The sequence below is a fragment of the Lathamus discolor genome, chromosome 2 (genome assembly GCF_037157495.1).
Source record: "Lathamus discolor isolate bLatDis1 chromosome 2, bLatDis1.hap1, whole genome shotgun sequence".
NCBI classification, from domain to species: Eukaryota; Metazoa; Chordata; class Aves; order Psittaciformes; family Psittacidae; genus Lathamus; species Lathamus discolor.
In genome coordinates, this window is record NC_088885.1 from 37,615,410 (window position 1) to 37,636,076 (window position 20,667).

The following is a 20,667-nucleotide window of genomic DNA, read 5'->3' on the forward strand; positions in this document are numbered from 1 at the left end:
TAAAAACATCAGTGTTATGAGCGCTGTTCCCAGGCTGAAACTCAAAACCACAGCACTGCACCAGCTACTAAGAAGGAGAAAAATGACTGCTACTGCTGAACCCAGGACACTGTGGCAGTGAGGAAGAGCCAGGCTGCAACCGTGGAGATGTCTGCTTGACCTGACTTCTGGAGCAAGTGAAAATATGAACACATGCACACCAGCAAGCACTCTGAACCAGTCATCAGGGATATGGTTTTCACCTCTGAGGCCATGGAAACATCACCTCTGTCATTGTTTTATCACAGATAACAGACTAGGGGCATGAGAGGTGCTAACAGCTGCTGTATTTGTTTCTAGTTCACATTTTGGTTTGTTCACTGCATGGATTGTCCAGGAAGTGCTAGAGCCAGAGAAGGTAGCACCTGTATTGTGATAGCTCACCACCTCTCCACCATCTAAAACACTGACAAGATTGCTATGCCCAGAATGGCAAAGTTGCAGAGCAAGAGACCCATCAGCAGCTCCTGGCTGAGCAAGGCATCTGCTATTCTCTTGTCAGCATGCAAAGTGGGCCATGCAATGTGTGGTAGCAGGCAGTACCTGCTGCTGAAGTGCATCTGTTCAGCTGGTTCAATCTTTTGGATGAGACTAGTTTCATTACTTCTGGTTTTGGTAAGGTATGTGAATAGCTTCCTTAAACCTCATAACTAAGAAATAACTGAAGCACATTTGCTTCAAGAACCCAACCCTCTTCTTCCACCAGCACATCAGCAAGCTGTTCCTGTAGAGACCCAGTGAAAAAGGATGAGACATTGCTCCTCTCTTCAGGTTTTGGGGGGTTGTTTTCACAGGCTGATGATAACGGTCTAACTTTGCATGAGGAGGTGAGCGATGAGGATTATAAGACATACAAGATGCATGCGAGCAAGAGGCCAAAGAATTTTTCAGAAAAGCAGTCACTGGCCAGAAAGAGAGTAGCTACTGCTTATGCACAGACACCAGCATGCAGAGGCAGAAGGGAGGTAGTGATGTGTTCCTCAGCACAGATGGGCCCAAAGCGCTGCTAAATAAATGCACATGAAACTCAGAGCAGGGAGAGAAGGAAGTCTGTTGGGACTGTCAACTAGCTCAATCCCACCACTGCAGAACCCTGGCTCCTATTCTCAGCTTGCCAATGTACAAACGGGTGCAGCCATTTCCTGGAATCCCTTCCTTTGGTCTCATGTCTTGGAAGCAAATTGTGCCTCTCCTGACAACCCTCACCAGATTTCAGGCTGTTTCAAGAGAGTTCAAAGCAAACTGTCCTTGTCACAGTAGCAACCAGGTTTACTAACCAGGCTGAGGGGTGAAAGGTTTTAACTGTCAGAACTTAAAAACAACAAAAACCCAAACCCATCACGCATAACTTGATCCAAAATCCTCATCTATCTCACAGAAATTGTAAAGACTTCAAACCACTAAACAATTAATGGCTGTCAGGTTTGAGACAGGACATACAAGTAGTCCAGTCAAGGCAGGGAAGACAAAGGCTCTTTTCCAAGGCAACAAGACACAGTATAACACATCCTGGCCTGTTACTCAGAGAAGTGTCAAGCTTTGAGAAAGGAAATAAAGAGAGAAACTCTGTTCTTGCTGCTGTGGGAAAAAAAAGCAACAGAACTTACAGAGGGCGAAGAGACTGGCTCAGTGTTAGCTGAGGAGGCAGTTGTTCTTGTAAATCATCTCTGATATCTCTCAAAACTCCAGAAACTAGAGAAAACAATGGGTACTTTAGAATCTCAAGTTCAGCTGTCTCCAAGATAATCCCTCTTTCACAAAGCGATTTGCTACACATTAAGCAGTCCACCATGAAACAATCAACGAAAAGCTGATTTTTAGAATAATTTTATTTCTACAGCAGGAATACAAAGCTGCTCAGAGGAACCAAGTTTAAAAAGCCTGAGAACTGTATCAACCTGCATTCAGTGCTTAGTTGTATCATGTATTACTAGTGTAAAGCAGATGTTCACAGTTCACTAGAAGATAAAAACTCTGAGGAATTTGGAACTCATATGCTGCTTTCTGTCATTATTATTGAGAGCTCCTTTTTCAAAATACTTCACATTGTAGTGCTTTCTTACTTCAAATGTAGTGGGAATTTCCCCACTTACAGACATGTCTATTTGGTATAATCCCAATAGCAAAACTGAAAGATAAATTTCATTTCAATAGAAGGCAGTCCTTCTATTTCATAAACCATTACTATTAAGAACCATTAGCACCTAAAAGGATAGTGTGGTTACTCCTATGTACACAGTTAAGCACTCCACTGTCATAAACAGTATGAGTAGACTACCAAGTATTCTACATGTTACTACTAAGATCACAAATCCAAATCTCCCCTAAATTCTCCATTCCCAACATCCCAAGTATGTTTGCATTGTTGAGGCATATTTCAATATTGCATAGTTTCACCTAAGTAAGGTACTACTGCTTGCATTGTTGTTGCAAATGGCTACATTACTCTTAAATGGGTACTGTCACCACAGTAAGTCCCATAAAAATAGGCAGATTTCACATAAATTGTTAAATGTCTTAACTTTCCTATAACAGTAATCTTGAGTAGCATTTCTTTCAAACTATATATAACTTGTACTACATATAACTTGTGAACTTGTAAAGGCTTTTACATCATCATCGACCTTACAGCTGAGCTGCAATTGTTAACTGTATCATGTCCTGAAAACACTGGTACACAGTTCTACACAGCACTTCCGCATCAGTCTCCGGACAGGATTTCCAGGAAGAACAGCTAGTAATGATCCTATCAGTAAGAAAACAAGGAAGTTACCACTCTTAGTTCTTATGGTCTAGGAGAAAAGTCACACAAATCGCTCTGAAATGCAATATGGATATAAATCCTGAAGCAAATTGTCACAAAAATACTGTCTCAACATTCAAAGAGGACTCAGATACCTTATGTCTTCTGTAAGGAATACTGTTGATAGATCTTGAAACTAGACACTTTGATTTAAACACCTGTTTCTACATATACAGTGACAGAACTTTTCCACTTACATTTGAAAAGACTGAATTGTACTTCTTCTATGCAACTAGTTCAAGGTTTAAAGTACTTTTTTTCTATTTACCTAATAAAAGGTACATCTTTATTTAGTTCTATTTCTCTTAATAGAGCCATTGATTAAAGTATAAGTGGTTTGCATTCTCAAACTGAATCAAATCTGCACACAATGCATATATAGCTTTAGGAAGAAGTCATTCAAAACCATCTAAAACACAAAATAGCAAGTTAGCTCAACACTTTATAATCAAAGTAATTTATCAGATTTTATAAAGAAGCAGTAATTTTTGTCCACAAGACCAATAAACCAAGGCTGGATTGTTCCAAATCCTACCAATTTTATGAGAAGTGAAGCCAAATGTTTTAGCTTCTCCTTGTTGCTCAGAGAGGTCTGGTTTGAGCCAAGAGATGTGTGTCACTGCCAAGAAGCAGCAACAGTGTGCTCACCTGTGCTCTAACAGGGCTCAGTCAACTGCTGCTTTTTAAAACACACCTTTGCATGTTACATTTAATTATCTCTAAAATTAAAGCTTATTTTAAATTAACTTAACCCCTTTTGCTCCTCCCTTCTTTCACCTGCCCTACACTTTTCTTTCTGCTTATTGTCAGTATCTTGGTGCTCACTTCACCTCCACCATTCATCCTTCCTCCCACACAGGCCTTCACAGAATGTTAATGCCTCTGTTCTCATGTAGCTCGCTTCTCAACCTTTCCTGACACATCCAGCCATGTTTCTTCTGTTCTTTGCCTTCCTCATTCTCGTTGTTAGCTGCCTTTCCCTTTGTGACAGAAACAGAATCATACCCAAAACAAAATTATATCTTTACCTGTCATCTCTGATGGAATAAAAAAAGCCATAGCCATGATCTACCATAGGGAGTGTACATCCATTAAACCTTGTGTAGCCAGTCAGACTAGTCGAAAGAACAAAATTCCCACCTCCTCCACTGTGAAACAGCACAAAACAAAAGCAGCACTTTAAAAGGTAATTTCAAACAAAGTGAGTTTTACAAAAAAGTTACTTTTTCCTAGGGATCAAGAAATCAGCACATGTATAGCCGGTGCAACAAAGACCTCAGAATCAAAGGATACTCCCTGCAGGAAAAGATTCCAAATTACCTAGCCGTGAAGGCATTATCCCTGTAAAGCTCTGGCACCGGCAGTCCTTGCTCCTGTGCTATGAGGAGGAGACCCAGAAGATGACGATCAAAGCCTGTCAAATAAATGCAAATACTGCATCATTAACAGCAGCATTTCTGTTTTTCTGCTTCTTGTGGTCCGGGTAGTTCAAACACCATCTGAAGGACAGATAAGTAGCATACAAAACCACTTCCCAAATACCTGATCTAAGAGGCTTTCATGATTTTCAGCTTGCAACACTGAGCCCAAACGCAAATGAACCAAGTAACATAAACCAAACACAGTTCCTGTGGAAAACAAAAACCAGGAAAACTTCCATTTCAGCCAAGGATGAGGAGTTCCATGCAGCTTAACTGGCCCAACAGCAATTACATGGGCAAGGTGAAAAGGCTTGTAGGGCCGCAACTGCCTAGATAACTCACTAAGTAGGATGGAAAGAGTATGAAGGTTCATCGGGTGGTTATCTCCCAGCTACTCTCTCATTCATAGAATAACTTACCACACTAACACAGGCAGCATAGAATTTCACAATTTCCCAATCTCTCCTCCACCTCTAAAGGCCACATTTCCCACTTTCCAGCCAAGCATGTATTTGGTCAGAAGGTATACTGAAATAATGTTTAGCTGGGCAGAAAAAGTGAATTAATACTCAAAGAGAACTTGTATTTAGGGCACAGGGACTAGGTTTGAGTTTCTCTCATGAAAACTGAAGTATAAAAGTGTTAACGGGTAGTTTTTACTCAGGTTGAAAACAAAGAGACAAAGAAAATGTATTAGCGTACACCAGTATTCCCTTTCCACCCAGAAGAAAGCGTAAAACGGATTTTGATCCCAGAATACCTTTTCCATTCTCACAGTCTTTCCTCATTTTATTGTGCTTTACAAATGCTTGATGCATCAGCTGCAGTCGTTGGTAAGTCTGTAAAGTAGGGGAGACAGGATTAAAAACCAAACAACTAAAAACCCAAAACTCAAAATAAAACCACAGCCACAATCCAGGTGAGTAACACATCAGGAATCACAGATCAGCAAGCTTTTCTCTTTCACAGTTTCTAGCAGTTTTAGATAAAAGAAAATGGAGAAACTTAAAAGGTACATTAGAACATCTCTCCAACTGTTTCTTCCAAATCCAAGTTTCTTTGTCAGGAGAACTTGCTCATTTGTTTCCTGTGGCTGTGTTCTGTTACTCTGATCACTTTTGCACTGAACAATATCCTACAACTCGTGCTCCTACAACTCATGCTCCTACCCAAACAAGCGGAAACAATTGCAAGTAACCACTGAGAACTATAGTAATCGAACCCCGAAACTTTCTGAAATACCACTTATGTAGAAGCACACTAGCTTTTAGCTGGTGCGGTCGCATTTATACTATTCACCATGCCCTGAACTGGTCAGGCAGCTAGACTAGATGATCACTGTAGGTCCCTTCCATTCTATTCTATCATTTTTTCCATGACAAAACCAAAAAGCAAAGTAAAAAAACTCCAACTAATTAAGAAAACGTGACACGAAATCAGAAAACAAAAAAGACTCTAACTAAAAAATACACAGATGCCAACTGCATTCCCAAATCTTATTTGCTGATTGAAATATTACTTCCACAACAGTAGTTCTGTGCAACATCATGGGGTATTTTCAATTTTATATTGAAACTTACATAATAAAACCAGAGAACAGAATAAAAAAATATTTATTTTAGGAAAGGAGGCCTACCAAAACATCTCTAGACACCCAAGACCTCAACTTCTGTGATCCTGGATCTTACTAGCTCTTTAACTACTTAAGAAGCACCCTTTACCCTTTTATTCATTACATGAGAGGCTGCTGCAGAGGATGTGAAACAAGGGTGGCAGCCACTCAAACTGGATTAAAATCAAGCTAGTAAGGTCACAAGAGGCAAAAGAAAAGTTGAGGCAAAAGGACTTTTTTCCGAAGTAGCTTACTTTAGGTATTTTCTAGTACCTTAAAGGTAGACTATTAAGCATCTTAACTTCAATACTATTGAACAGATTTAACACTTTCTTTAAGCCTCAAGAGTTCATCCTAAAAAAAAAAAAAAAAAAAATAGCAACAGGAAGATAATTGGAGATGTTAGTTAAAATTACAAAGATGAAAAAGAAAAAGGCTACAGTTAGTGTTGGAAGTCACAAACCTCTATGTGTATTACCCACAGAAGTGTGTAACTGGTTAGAAGATAACTGAAGTGCAGGGAAATAAAAGGAATCATTTTTGCAACAGGAAAACAGTCTTGAATAATGGCCAGAAATTGGAGTTTTAAAGCTGCAGCACATGCCAAAAGAAGCCAGTGAAGACCAGGAAAATATGCTCTTGAAGACTGTAATTACTGATCACACATACTGCCTGATGGCTGTATTCCTGTATGTTTCTTAGATGCATTAATAACATAGAACCTTTTGATTGCCTAGAGATACGGAGCCCTTTGTTCCAAAAATCTTCTCCTTGCCTCATTTCTCAGGCTCTGAGAAATGTGCAAAGACAACAGAAAGAGCTTTAGTATAGCTCTCACTTGGCATACAAAGCACAACATACTTTGCCAGCCGAGCACCAGAGGGCAGCTGCTGCGAAAAGGTCACCAGTTCAGCTATTCAGAGACAAAATCTGGAATACATCCCTGCTGCCGCTAAGACAGAAACAGATTTAAATTTGCTGTCAGACTCGATGATTAGATTAACATTTCCTGATTTCACCTGAAGAGTACATTGGCTCCAAAGCAGTTACTTTTTGAGGTGTGGAAAGAAAAGAAAGAAAAATCAATGTGAATGTAACTCACAACACTTACATTCTTGCAACCAAAAGGTAAACAGGACAGAAAACCAAACCCACACAACAGCTCACCTCAGCCACAAGGACCAGAGCCAGACTTCACGCAACCCAACATTTGAAAGCTGTCTCAGTGGAAACAGGCCTACTCCCATTAATGAGACAACAGAAAAAGGTGTTTTAAGCAGCTCAAATGACAGGCCTTCTAAATACATGATGATTAAAGGAGGATTTTAGTATTTACACTTTCAGAAGGATCCAGCATGGACTTGCACCATTCCACTGCTTCCATAGTACATGATCTTATGGTCTCTGTGCGGCCATGATAGAAACGCCTAGTCATGGCGGTTTCGTAACAGCAGCCTGGGCTAAGAAGAAAAATGAGGGAAGAGTATCTCATTAACTTAACTATCTGCTCTCTCAAGGAATAAAAAAGCCCTGCCAAGTATCTCTCACACCTAGATCAGTTACAAGTATCAGTAAGACACTAATTTTCTTTAAATTGTGTGTCTGAAAAAGAGCCACAACGGAAGTCTACAAGCTTTTATGAGCCAGACAACTGAAAAAGTGCTAGTGCTATAATTGTACCTTGAGGAAGACTGTGTTGTCATGGCTGCTTTCTGCACACTACAGATCTAGCAGCCTCTAGTATAAAAAAAACTGGTATTATGCAAGCTTCAATTCCACTATTTGTTTCCTTAAAGGAACCATCTACACCATCCAAAACCTCAAAAATTAAGAGACACACTTGAAATAAGCAGTGTGTCCAAGTGCTCAAGTCCTTCTGTGTTTAATGCTGACACCCATCCAGCTTTTACCTGGAGCATCCCCAGCCCTATGACAGTCTACTATTTAATACAGAACTTACATGAAACGTATTCGTGTGTTTAAAACAGACCTCACAAAGGCTACTTTAGTCGGACAACTAATCTACCCCAGTGTTCAGCAAACTGAGATCTACCAACCTTTCTTGTGATGAGATACACATCTCCAGTGATTAAGCATGACATGACAAAACCCTTCTCTTTCGGAAACAAGCAGTACTTGCCAGGTTAGTTATGACTTAGACAAGCTATAGTCAGTGCTAGTTAGCAAAGGGAAATTTCGAAACACCAATGCCAGAAAGAATGCTGCCTTTTTCCAATAATACAAAACAAAATTACACACCCAAAAGTGTAGTACCAGGCATTTGGAGGGTCTCTATCTGTATCTCTATTATTCTGCCTCAGACTTCACATCTAATGTTGCTAAAGTGAGACAATGACATTTGTGAGGCTTTTTACAGGCATGGTAAACTAACCATGTTACTGATGGCTGTCACCTGCTGCGGCTAAAGCTTTCTTCTCCACCTGAGCAACTGTCTGACATTAAAGAATCCTGACCCATTGTGCATTTGGTATTTGACCAAATATTTACTTTGTACAGTGCAAATTCATGTTTTCATGGGCTATCTTCTGCCCTCCATTCCGCAACACGTACATGCAAGACCCCTGTAGGCAGAGGGACACAACTCTTCTGAAGCCAAGGGTACAAGCCCCATGGCAAAAACTAAGACTCTATGCAACTGTTACTTTAACAAAACCTCACTTCTTTCTTATATCACTGCAGCAAATTACAAACTGGCACTGCAAGGCACTGTATCTCCAGATCCACGCCTTTACTCAAGAAACTATTTTTTTTATTCCTAATCTGGGTAATTTTCTTACCGCCCATGGCATTTGTAGTAAGCAAGCTGAATGGCAAGCTGCACAAATGTATCAGGATGAAGTTTCTGCTTTCTAATCAATGCTTTGCCAAAGGATGTGAAGGCATAACTCACTAGATGCAAGTCAGACACCTGTCACACCAAAGGAGGAAAAGCCAGAGAAGTCAAGAAATATCACAACTTGGTCCACTGCAAATAAAACACACTCAACATAAACCAACAGTGTAACAAATTTAACCACTGTATTAAGTCCCCCGATTCATCAAGTAATCATTACGATGCAGATCCCTGTTCTCCAGCATAGAAAAAGACCAGCTAAAAATACGTAAATAGCATGGAAACTAAAAAAATAAAAATCAGTGACAGGTAAGAAAAGCAGCAAGGAATTCCACCTTTTTGTAATAGAATTCTTTAGCATATCCAATTTCATTTATGATTTTTTGATCCACTGTGAACACAAGTTCCTCTGGCCATGGAATATCCCTCACTGTATCTGATCCCTGCAAGGATGCAGACAGAAAGAAAATAGGAAATGTTATCCATAAGAAAAGGCACAGTAACTAATAAATTTGAAAGTTTAAAGAATAAATACCTTCCATTTTCCCTCATTTTCAAGAACGTTCTTCTCGGTATAATGGGACATGGAAATTAAAGCCATGGCATCAAAAGGAGAATGCTATAATCATATAAAACAAGATACCACATTATTTGCATAATTAGATTCCTTTTTTTCCCCAGCCCGCTTTTTTTCTGCAGACCAAAGCTTTAGAACATAGTGTTGGACTTGTTTTTCTAGTTCTACAATGCATACAGAACTACTGTAAGTCCATCCACTGTTTCAGCTGCTCTGCAGCCAGATAGGGAGGCACAATATACCACTGTTGTGGAAAAGTAGATCTGGGGCAGATCTTCTGGCCCTTCTGGCCGCTCAATAATGACTTTAAAAAAAACTGAGCTCAAAAACCAAAGCTGTTCAAATAGCTACATCATACAAAGAGTTAATTTTAAACCTGCTTATGCAATGTACTTTGTGCCTTGGAACTCCCTCATTAAATACTTTTAGAAATAAGATTATGATTTCACAGTTCATGTTCTTAATTCAAGTACAGTGTAATACCAAATACTGTGAAAGCTTCTGGAAACTTGCCAGACAAGGTGCCTGGTAAACCAGGCTATACTAGAGGAACACATTAAGCATTTAAAATAATACTCTGAAAGGGAAAATTGAGTAAATAAATACCTGAAAGGCTCGTAAGGGGGGGCAAAAAAATATTCAACTTACATCACAGAAAGCACTAGAGGTTCCATTGGAAAAGAATATGCTACTGTAGGATTTATCTCCCCAGCGTACAGTTGGATCACCTGTTAGCCCCATCCTGGTAACCTAAAGCAGAAGTTACACACTGTGGGTTTTAAAAATCATGGTGTACACTGCCAACCTCTGTCAGCTAAACCAAGCCTACACTAAGACGGCAAGACCTCCTAAGAGACATGAAACTTTCACCCAGTTGAAGATAAAACATGATTATAAGGCTACGTTTTTAAATTACAGGGAGACAAGACGTTGACAACTGTATTTCTGAGGACCTCAAGGCTCACAGGACTAAAGCATAATGAAGGCACATTTCAGACATTTCCAGTGTCCTAAACATTCAAACTATTTAACTATTCCTATGGATCACTAAGAAATATTATTTGCTTATTTATCCGCTTCATTGACTGTGTTCTGAAAGAGCAAGAAGTGCTACTCCTGCATATATACATAAGAAACGTTTATGTAAAGACCACCAGATATGAATTACCAAAAATCCTTAGCTACCTCAGTGTAGTTTTCAGGCGTTGCATGGGGACTAGAATCATCAAGGCAAACTGCAAACAAACTTCTCTGAATTTTTTCCAGAAGAGTTAAGTTCTTTGGATCAAGATTAATCAAATATTCACGTAACTACAAAGCACAAGAAGACAAAGCTAAGTGAAATGATGCATTTCCAGTGATCACAATGCTTTTCTCAGGAATCAACTGTTGAAATATTCCCACCTCTGCCCATTTTGTCCTTTCACAGCTTGTTAAGGCTGCCAGTCCTGGTCCATCTGGTTCACTGTGGCATGTTTTCTGTATATGTGTAAGTTGCCTTTAAGAAGATTTCAGTAACTGAAGTTAGTAAAGAATTTATGAAGGTAAAAGTCACACTTTTTAATCTCTTTTTTGCCAAACTGCAGTTTTTGTTTCACATTCACAAGCTAATGTGAATCTTCAGGGAGCGCAAATCAGCTCCCGCAGACTCTACGAGCAGTTGAAGACTTGTTCTGTTCTCAGTCATTAATGGTTACTGCAGATTGCAGCTACCAGCCCAGTAAAAACTTACATGTAAACAATCATTGTCCTAAACTGTTATTATACACTTAACTTGAAACTGGATTTAAGACTTCAGCAGTACAGATAAAACTTTCCCAAGCAGCAAACACCTGCAATACTGCAGCTTTACAGCTTTTATAGCAACTAGTCAGACACAAGGACAAAACTTTCACTCAGGATAAATCCTAAATTTAAATCAGAACAGTAGCTACTGTACATCCTAGATGTAGACACTGAACTATGCAAGAATACTTCTCTTCCTACCCATTCCTTGCATTTTCCCTTTGAAGAGCTATTAACAGCTAATTCTTAGTTTTCAAATTCAGTTTTTCACATGCTGTTCTTGGTGGTAAAGAAACTCCACAAATTACAAGTGCTTAAAGTGGCTTGTCCTTTGTTCTGGCACTCTTGTCCATCAGACTTCATTACTTATCAGCAGTTACCAAAAACGTAAGACAGCCACAATGAGATATAAGAAGAGAGAAAAAACCCAAACAAAAAACCCAAAACAAACCCCAAAACAAAACAACCCAAAACACAAAATCCCAAGCCAAAAATCGATCACAAGAGACTTAAGCTGAAACTACCTCTGCATGTGACCTTGTGGCCACAACTGCACTGACAATTTGAAAAGCTAGCACCTCCATATGTAGGGGACAGCATGGAAAAGCTTTAAACATTGCCAGTTGAATTAGTATTGAAATTTAATATTTAAGGAACCAAATTCTTTCTCTCGCTTCCTTTGCAACAGCTCAGGAATATGAGAAGAGCCACAACCATGGCTGGTTGTCACAGGTCTGGTGCAAAGACAAGAAATGTAAGTGAAATGCTGCTGTACTGCTGTGTAGCTAGCAGGAAGTCAGTCAGTGTATACTATGATTCTGGACTCTATTACACTCACCAACAAGAAAGCCAGCCCCTCTATTCTACAGAAAATTGACCTCACATGTATCAGATCTTAATCAATATGATAGTGGTGCTTCCTGTTTAATAATGCAATAAAGCAATGAGACAATTATCACTGTGAATTGGTCCTGAAAGGAATGATGTTACAATCCTAAGAATTCCATGTCAAGACACTTCACACGTAAGTGATGTTTCCTGCTGAAATATCTCAATTCAGACTTTCTGCATGACGTTCTATGAGTGTATGACAACAGTACATAACCATCATGGCTCACGGCAAGAAGTTGCCATCCATGAAACAAAAATTTACTCAAATCTGAACCCTCAGCTAGAGGAGAAGCTACAGCCTCTCTCACACCTAATTCTTTGGGGCAAAAGGAATAGAAAGACTCTTTTTTGTTAAGTAACTTAAACAGGACAGCTCATTTGAAACAAGGTAGTTTGAAAACCTGAAAATTTCTGGAGGCGTCAGCATATTGCCTTCATGTATAGCATCAAATGCAAACACTCGACCTCGACACAGGACTACTAAGTGAGATGGGCATTCACCTTCAGTCTCTGAAACGAAACAAAAAACAAAACATGAAAATCCACCTGCGGGGATAAAGTGAAAGGCAGGTAAAACAAGCAAGTCCTGCAGACCCACTCTGTTTTCGTTCAAAATGGGGCAGACTTCATAACAGTTAAAAACAGAAAAAAAGAAAAGGGCAACTTTGGAAGTTCAACTGCAAATCTGAAGACATTTTTAAAACCATCTGAGAAAACATACAGAAAACAACTTTCACTGTTATTAACTACTTCAAGTCACTGTCATTACCTAGCAGCAAGTGCCGTTTATTTGTGTATCTCGTAGGCAGGAATGCTCTCTGCCAACATGAGTGTTGATGACAGCTGATGGAGTAACATTTCTCTCTTACATGAGTTTTGTTTATGTGTTTTTAAAAGGGGTGAATACAATGCAGTAAGCCTGCTGCTGAGACACTTTGCAAATGATTGGGTCCTTCAGTTTTCAGTGCTTATGCAATCAATTTCAGTTATCTTGAGCAACCACCTCAAGATCCAAGGCGCACTACCATGTCAATCAGACCTGGTGGGCACACACAAATCTGTAAAAAGGGAACACTGACACACCAATTCGGCCACTATACAGAAACGCAGACAGCACTGGCCCATACTAGCCAGGTACGTTTGCATAGCATCACCATCTATCTGGAAACAAGACTAAAGTTGGAAATGATTCTGACAAAGTCCAGATACTAAAACCCCCAAGAAATGTGACTACATTTTCTCAAACTGAGCCACTGTGGTACAGCTCTTCCAGTCCAGGACTCTGCCCTGGGAAAAAAAACAAACCAACCCAAAGAAATATATGCTACTTTACGCACAAATATGTAACTGAATGGGCATCCACAGAAGTCTTAATCTATAAAGCTTTTACATTTATCTTTATGGTCCTACTGTCTAAACAGATACCACAATTCAATAGATACTGGATTAAAGACAGTCTAGAGTGAAGATTTGTCATTTCATACAAACCTTATCATCATAGGTCATTAAATTAATTTCTAACAAAAATCAGAAATGGATGACATCAAATTCAGTTACTTTTGGTAGCATCCTCCTAACCTGAGCTCTCTGAAGCAAGAGACAGAATTAAGTTTGAAACTTAACATAGCTGAATTAAATGCCTGAGATCACTACAGCTGGCAGAGATCTACCAAATACACTTAACATCTAATGACCTCTCCACATGCTCCTGTTAAGGCATCTGCGGCAGGCTGAACCAAATAGCTCTCCAGGTTCCACTGATCAAGCTCTCTTGGCTTTTAGTGTGGTCTCTGACTCCAGTTGATGCTACCTACCAATAGGTGCTCTATTCTGCAATCTGTATACTACTTCAAGTGTTTAGACCTTATCAGCTCCCTTCACAGCTAAAGAAGAAAAACAGGATCCTTCTCCAGATGGCAATCCCTTCTGTCTATATTAAGACACACACATACCTCAATGACCAAGAAAAGTCACAAGTGACATAAATAGTTATCTCCACAGGATAATAGATTTGTGTAGTAAGTGTGATCATAACAGAACAAACTGAATTTCCACCATTTGAATGTTTCTTCTATGTTTTGGTATTTAAACTTAGCATTTTTTTCTCATCACATCCTGTGGCATGGAGATTTCCTTTCAAATTTTCTAATGGAACAAGGCAATACCTCCTGCTTCTTGAATTCCTGAGTCTTATAGGAATTTAAATCTCCTGTGCTTATTTAGAGTGACAATGCTGAACAACTCCAGAAGCATCAGATTGCGTGTGGGAGAGGTCTTACAATTTAGTTAGCCGATTACCAATACTACAGTACTTGTTAGTGGAGGATGAATAATAACAGTAGACTCTAGCTCTTGATCCTACACCCCAGAAAACCTGGAGTTTAAGAGAATGACTTCAAGAAGCACTAAGGAGTACTTTCAAGACTGAAAGCTGAAGAAGCTGACAGAAAATAATGATAGAAAATAAGAATTATTCCAACAGGATGTACAAAAGCATACTCAAGAAATGCATTCTGTGGAAAAAGATGCAACTAGCAACGATGATGAAATTTGTCAATATAATACTAGGAACCCATCCACATTTATAAACCCATGGAATTTGTCTTTTTTCAATTCTTAATGCTGGCTTACTTATTACAGGCATCAGGCTGGTAACATACAATTTGAAGCAGAGTTTTCTTTTAATCTATGGTATAAGGACTAAATATTGGACCAAAAAGGCATCCATAGATTGCACGTTTTCTTCACTTCCTCATATAAGCACTCATGAATATCTCACTTAGATGTTAGGAAGTGAGTATTTCATGGTTAAAATGATCACTCCATTAGCTTATTAATACAAAAACATTTGTTTACCAGTTTTAAAATAATGGCTGATTGAGTCCCTGGTAACTCCAGGAATTTTGCAAGTGCAGAAGAGCATTCGGAATTGGCTCATGTCCAGAACCTCACCCAGAGATCTCTCGATAGGCACCTTCTCTCTGTAGTAAACAAACCAACCAAAATTATACAAGAAAGATTATGCAAGTAAATCAAGGCAAGCCAACCCCATCTTTTACTTCAAAACATGAACATAAACATATTTTAGCAACTAAAGCATACATAGATCATTAGCATTCTAGTAATTATTTTTTCTTAAAGTCTTACGTTCGCAACAGATCCCAGAATTTCAGGGTGTGCCATGTATGTATACATGCTCTTTCTATCTGAGTGCCCTCTTTTGGTGGCCAGCAGTGTTCAATATAGGGACTAGGGCCTCCCATATTACAGTGTATTTGCGTTGATATGCGAAGGTCAAGATAAGCCACATTCAGCCACCAATCCTCCAGCTGAAAAGTGAAAAATGTCTAGCATCAGAATTAAGTTTTAGTCATTAATTCTTTAATAATCACCTCATTATTCAACTGTGTGCTTTTTTAACTTTTTATAATTTTCAATAGTAATTTCTATAAAATAGAAGGGAGGACAGTGGTTCAAAACTAACTGCTGAGGGTAACAACATATCTAGCTGCTCTATTTTCAAGCTTGAAATAAAATTAAGTATGGCTTAAGACTATTAAACTGTAAGTTATGATAAAGAGTTCTTGCCCAATACTCATCATCTTAAACTGTTGCAGATGTCAGCTGTGGCTGATAGTCACATCAGAGAGATTACTCCATGAAGAATAGAACAAAAGGAGATTTGTGTTCAGAGAGGATTTGGGACAGGTAATTCCTAATGTATTTTTTCTATCTTCATCTGAAAACCCCCACTCTGGACTGTGTCATGTTAAGATTCACAAAGTTCTCATGAATACCAAATCATGAATTGGCAACATCCCCCTTGTATCCCTTTCTTTGTTGAAAGACAACTTTAAAAATGCTACCATGTAGCTTCCTTCAGCAAAGAAATGGATAGAGACCAAACTCCAAATTCCATTTTCTTTTTTTTTTGGGTGGGGAGGCAGGGTAGAGGGAGGAAGGATGGAAGTGATAGAAGGAGACTGACAGACAGAGCATTCAAAAGCTCCAGGTAACTTAACATTCCAGTTAGTGAGTTTTCTTAGCCACTCAGCCTTCGGAAAAACAAATCACACATATGACTGAATGTGTTCATATCCATAGGCAAAGTGGCAGATAGAAGGAAAACCCTAAGATTAAAAAAACCCCAGACCTAAATGACTCTTTAAATTATATTCTGAACAACCAACTTTCCAAAGTTGAATTATGATTTCCTACTTATCCAAATACATACCCAATTCCTTCTTGTTTTAGCTCTTTCCAGTAATTTCTCATGCAACTCTTTCCCAATCCCATTTTTAAATTTTGTAACTATATCCTCAGTTCTTTCATATTCTTCTTGATTAAGAAATGGCTTCACTGTAAGAAGGAAATGTTTTTATTTTAAAGACATGTTGTGGTTTAAGCTGCATTTATACTGAGATTTATTCCAAAATTCAGATATCCACAGGTTATAGAATGGATAAAAATACTCAGAATTTATTTTTCTGAAACAAGTATTTGAAGGAAGAACACCTTTTCAAATATCTGCAAACAGATCAGTGTTTTCTAATGAAACAAATACATATTTTCAAATAAATAGAGATGTTAGCAGATGAAAGCAATTGCTGAAAACCTGTTTAAGCTTGCCCTCATTGCCCCTTGTTCTATCACTACAGTCCCTGACTAAGATAATCCTTGTAGGTCCCCCTTCAGATACTGGAATGCTGCTTAGATGATTTACATGATTCTATGACTACAGGGCCTCTTTTCCATTTAACAACTATGTGATCAGCAGCACTATTAGGAAGGAGAAGACCTCAGCCTTTTCTCACTAGAGTTCGGTGAAACTTCTGTCTTGCCACTTTCTCCAGATCCCTCCACAGACCTTGCCTTCCTTTCTGCGTAGGAGATCAGCTCCATGAACAGGAAACATCCCATGAAAGACACCTTCAGTTGCATAGTTAAGTAACCCTCTCGGAAGCTAGAACTTTGGGTTTTCATACTCTTCGGTCAAGTCCAGGCTTCCAAGTCTCAACCACTGGGGTGAGCTGAAAGGCTAAATAACTTGCTTATGGCCACTTCCCTGCTCAAGGCCTACCTTTAAAACAAGACTAGTCATTCTGAACCCAATGCAGAGGTAGCTACTGTGAAGCCCTAAACAAGGAGCCTTCTGAAGCATACTCTGTCCAGCTTTTCCAGTTGATGGCTTTAAACAGACAAGTGCTTTACCAACAGGTATACTAACTAATGTTAAGTGCCTGGGGTGCTCATTCCATCAGTGAAAGACAGCAGTTTCCAAGGAATGACCCTATGAAGGGTCATTTGGAGGTTCTGAACTGTTCTTCAGAAGCATCTCCTTTCCTCCGCTCACCTTCACAGACTAAACACATCACAAGCTTAAGCAATGAGAATCACAGAGTAGCATCTAGAACTGTACATGTTTTGGCTATAAGTGATTTGTACAAGGGAAGATGGGGCAGAACAACAAATACCAGACTAACTTTCCTCCAACCTCCAGCAAGACTAAAGGAGATCAACACTGAAGTTATAGAATGACTTACGTAGAAGGAAGTAACTCAGGTAAAAAAAAAAAGATGCGTGATAAGGTATTTATGAGAACACAGTTCAGAATCAGAAAACAAATTCACTATTAGGCTTTATCACTCCATGAGAGAGTTATTTTTCAACTTGGAGAGTGAGGATTTATGAAACTAAGTTATAAACAGAAATTCTGTTATTGCAGGTTCACTACTACAGCACAACTTTAATTAATGTGCATTACAACAAAAAGAAAACATTTTTTGACATGCATACATATACTGCATTTTTTCCTCTAAAACCACAATTTCAACATATTACATCAAAAAGCAATGATGTAAGGAACACCAAAGAAAACCTATTACCATCTACTGGGCGATTTCTCCTACACTCAGAAAAAAGAAAAAGGGAACTCAAGAGTGTACTTAGCTTCTATTTTGAGAAAGGGAAATTTTACTGCAGTACATTTCTGCTAAGGAAAGAACTCCGGGTCTTACTCTGTTAACATTACAGGTAAGATATGAAGAACATGTTCCAGAAAAAAGCTCAATGTCTCCAAGTTCTGAAGACTATTAAAGAAACATGGGAAAGTAAAGGTAATATATCTTTGTCAATCCCAGTATAACAAAGCCTGATAAGATATTAAGGACTAACCAGTCATGTTTACTTTATAAACAAAGTTAGACACATGTACATTGATACTGTTTTCAAAACTTTGACCTTTAGACAGTAAACATTTTAAACCATAAATCATCCAAGTTAAATTATCCAAAACTGCCCACCACTGCCTCTTCCAACTACTGTATAGTTCATAGTAGTGGTGAGAAATAAGAACATATAAGTATGAAAAAGTTTTAAATAATTGTTTGGGGTTTTTTTTACAGAGATCCTGGGCAAACACAGTCATAGACAAGCAAAGCAGTTATTATGCAAAATATAATTTTCAGATGGATAAATATCTCTTATCACACCTGCTGATATAGCTGGGGGAAAAAACAAACAAACAAACAAAAAACGCCCCAAAAAAACAACACACCAAAATGCAAAACCCTAAAAAAACCCCAAAACCATCAAACAAAAAAATTAACTTTCCTAGATATCCAATTCCCTTGAAGAAAGGTAAGTAGGGATTAAATAGCAACTCTTACTCAGGTTGCTCTCAACACTTCATTTCCCATTTTGAACCTGAAAAAGACCTTTTGCACTTAAAACCTGCCCAGATCCCCCGCCCCAATTACATCAGTTGATACAACCTGAAGCTACAAATCACAAATGCCTTCAGATTAGCCTGGTTATAACAGCACACACCACACTACTGATACCTGGGAATAAAGGGTTAACATTGTGTCTGCTTACTTAAGCAGTCATTGTGCATGGTGAAGCAGAACAGTAGGAATCTAAGTTGCTAGAATGGTGAAGCAGAATTGTAGGAGTTACAGCTGCTAGGCAGAACTGTAGTAGATAAGATTCATAACTTAACATTTAAGACGTTCCTGTTTAAATAGTATCCATAGAAAGAAAAGGAACAAAAGATAACCAGAGTAACAAAATTTACAAACTTGACAAGTTCCTGCTTTAAGATACATAAAACCGGCTTGCACCGAACCTGAGGTTTGGATAGGGGCCAAAACCCTATCGGGTCTGCATAAAAACAAGAGGTTACTCGCGGTGATGAAGAGGAACTACAGGCCTTCATCCTCACGACCCTCTACCGACCACCACCAGGAGGCACTGCGCAAGCGCATCAATGGGACGAATGACAGAAAACTAATTATAGTACTAGACGGGAATAGGTTTTGCATATGTATTAGGCGTGAAGCAATCTCATGTTTAGGTAATCATTATATGTAATATAAACTGAGTGGCAAAGGAAAGGTGCGCATGCTTTTGGAGGCGCGATCCCCCATGCGCCTCAGTACTGAATAAAGCATACCTACTTTACAACTCTAACGAGTTGTGGAGTCTATCCGTGTATCACTACTATTACAACATTGAGTCATTACCTGCATCAAGGTATTTACTTAAAGATTCATCAAGAGGAGGTACTGGCAGGGAAGGCAGAAAATCTTGATACTGAAATGTTCGCTCCTCAGCAGATTCAACGACTTGCTTCTGCATGATGCAGATCTGCAGCACATCAACAGACCATTAACGAAGCCTGAATGAGACGATGTATCTCCCCACAGCCCCCCCCTGCCCCCTAGCCATTTCCACGATGAAAGACCCGTATCGAGGAAGCGTCCCCTGACAACCAGGATCCAGGGGTTCTCGCTGGCCTGAAGTCACAAGAGGCGTACACACAACAGGGGAAAACTATGACCAGGCAGCTACTGATGCTTTGTCCGCGTATGTCGCGATTAACACACTCAAGGCCTGTCGCTTTCTTTCCCGGCTAGAAGCCAGCCAGCTATGGAACACCCACCAACCGCGACCGGTGGCTAACTGGCGAAGGGGAATCATGGCACCGCGGCCGCCATCAAGCAACCCGCCAGTCGCCGCAGACCCGCCTCTCCTACCTCAGCGGTCCCCGCCCGGCACAACAAGGGCCCGGCGAGTGACGGGACCGAACACGGCCGGGGCAGCCACCGAACCGCAGCGCTGCTTACCAGGGCCCACGCCGCGCAGCTGCCCCAGAGAGGCCCAGGGGGACGGAAGTAAGGCGACAGCACAGCCGTCCGCGCGGCCCTCTGCCCCACCGCCGCGCAACCCCCGATGAAAGAGACCGACGGAGATCGCTGTTCGCCCCGCGGAACGCAGCTTACCTCAACCTGAGCAGACCCACGGCAGCCTCAACCAACTCTGTCTGCCTTCCTTCCTGCTTACTTGCCTGCTTTCACCTTCGCCCCGATTACATGTGAAGCCTGAACGGCGGCGGGGCGGGGCGGCCCGGCCGCACGGAGAGGCAGTGGCTGTGCGGCCGCAGAGGCGGGAGTATGCAATGCTTTCACCGCCCCCGACGCTCCGGATCGGCCGTCGGTGGTGCGCTGGGGTGTGAGTGAAGTAGGGAGCGCCGCTCGTGTTCCTTGCGGGCTGTGCCGGTGACCCCGGAGGCAGCCCGAGCCCCGCTGCACCCCCCCCGCCAAGTGGGGGCTCCTGGCTCAGGGTAAGGGGCCCGACTGCTCTGCGGGAGGGGAAGAGATGAGGAGCCTGCAAGGACTCCCGTTG

General features: G+C 40.2%; 1 protein-coding gene across 2 annotated transcripts; it reads right to left on the reverse strand.

The window, feature by feature from the left end:
- Positions 1-1,850: 1,850 nt before the first annotated feature.
- CROT (carnitine O-octanoyltransferase) lies at positions 1,851-20,376 on the reverse strand. Of its 2 annotated transcripts, XM_065666463.1 has the most exons (17): positions 20,265-20,376; positions 19,506-19,629; positions 16,217-16,341; positions 15,130-15,311; positions 14,839-14,963; positions 12,384-12,492; positions 10,711-10,804; positions 10,492-10,617; positions 9,955-10,056; positions 9,265-9,348; positions 9,065-9,172; positions 8,674-8,804; positions 7,212-7,335; positions 5,024-5,102; positions 4,163-4,256; positions 3,871-3,990; positions 1,851-2,785 (listed from the first exon to the last, which is right to left on the reverse strand). In XM_065666463.1, the coding sequence occupies exons 2-17, from the start codon at positions 19,618-19,620 to the stop codon at positions 2,665-2,667; spliced, it is 1,839 nt and encodes a 612-aa protein (XP_065522535.1). In that variant the 5' UTR covers positions 19,621-19,629; positions 20,265-20,376; the 3' UTR covers positions 1,851-2,664. The 2 variants fall into 2 exon arrangements, with proteins under 2 accessions (XP_065522535.1, XP_065522536.1); XM_065666464.1 differs by lacking the exons at positions 19,506-19,629; positions 20,265-20,376 and adding an exon at positions 18,651-18,671.
- Positions 20,377-20,667: the final 291 nt, after the last annotated feature.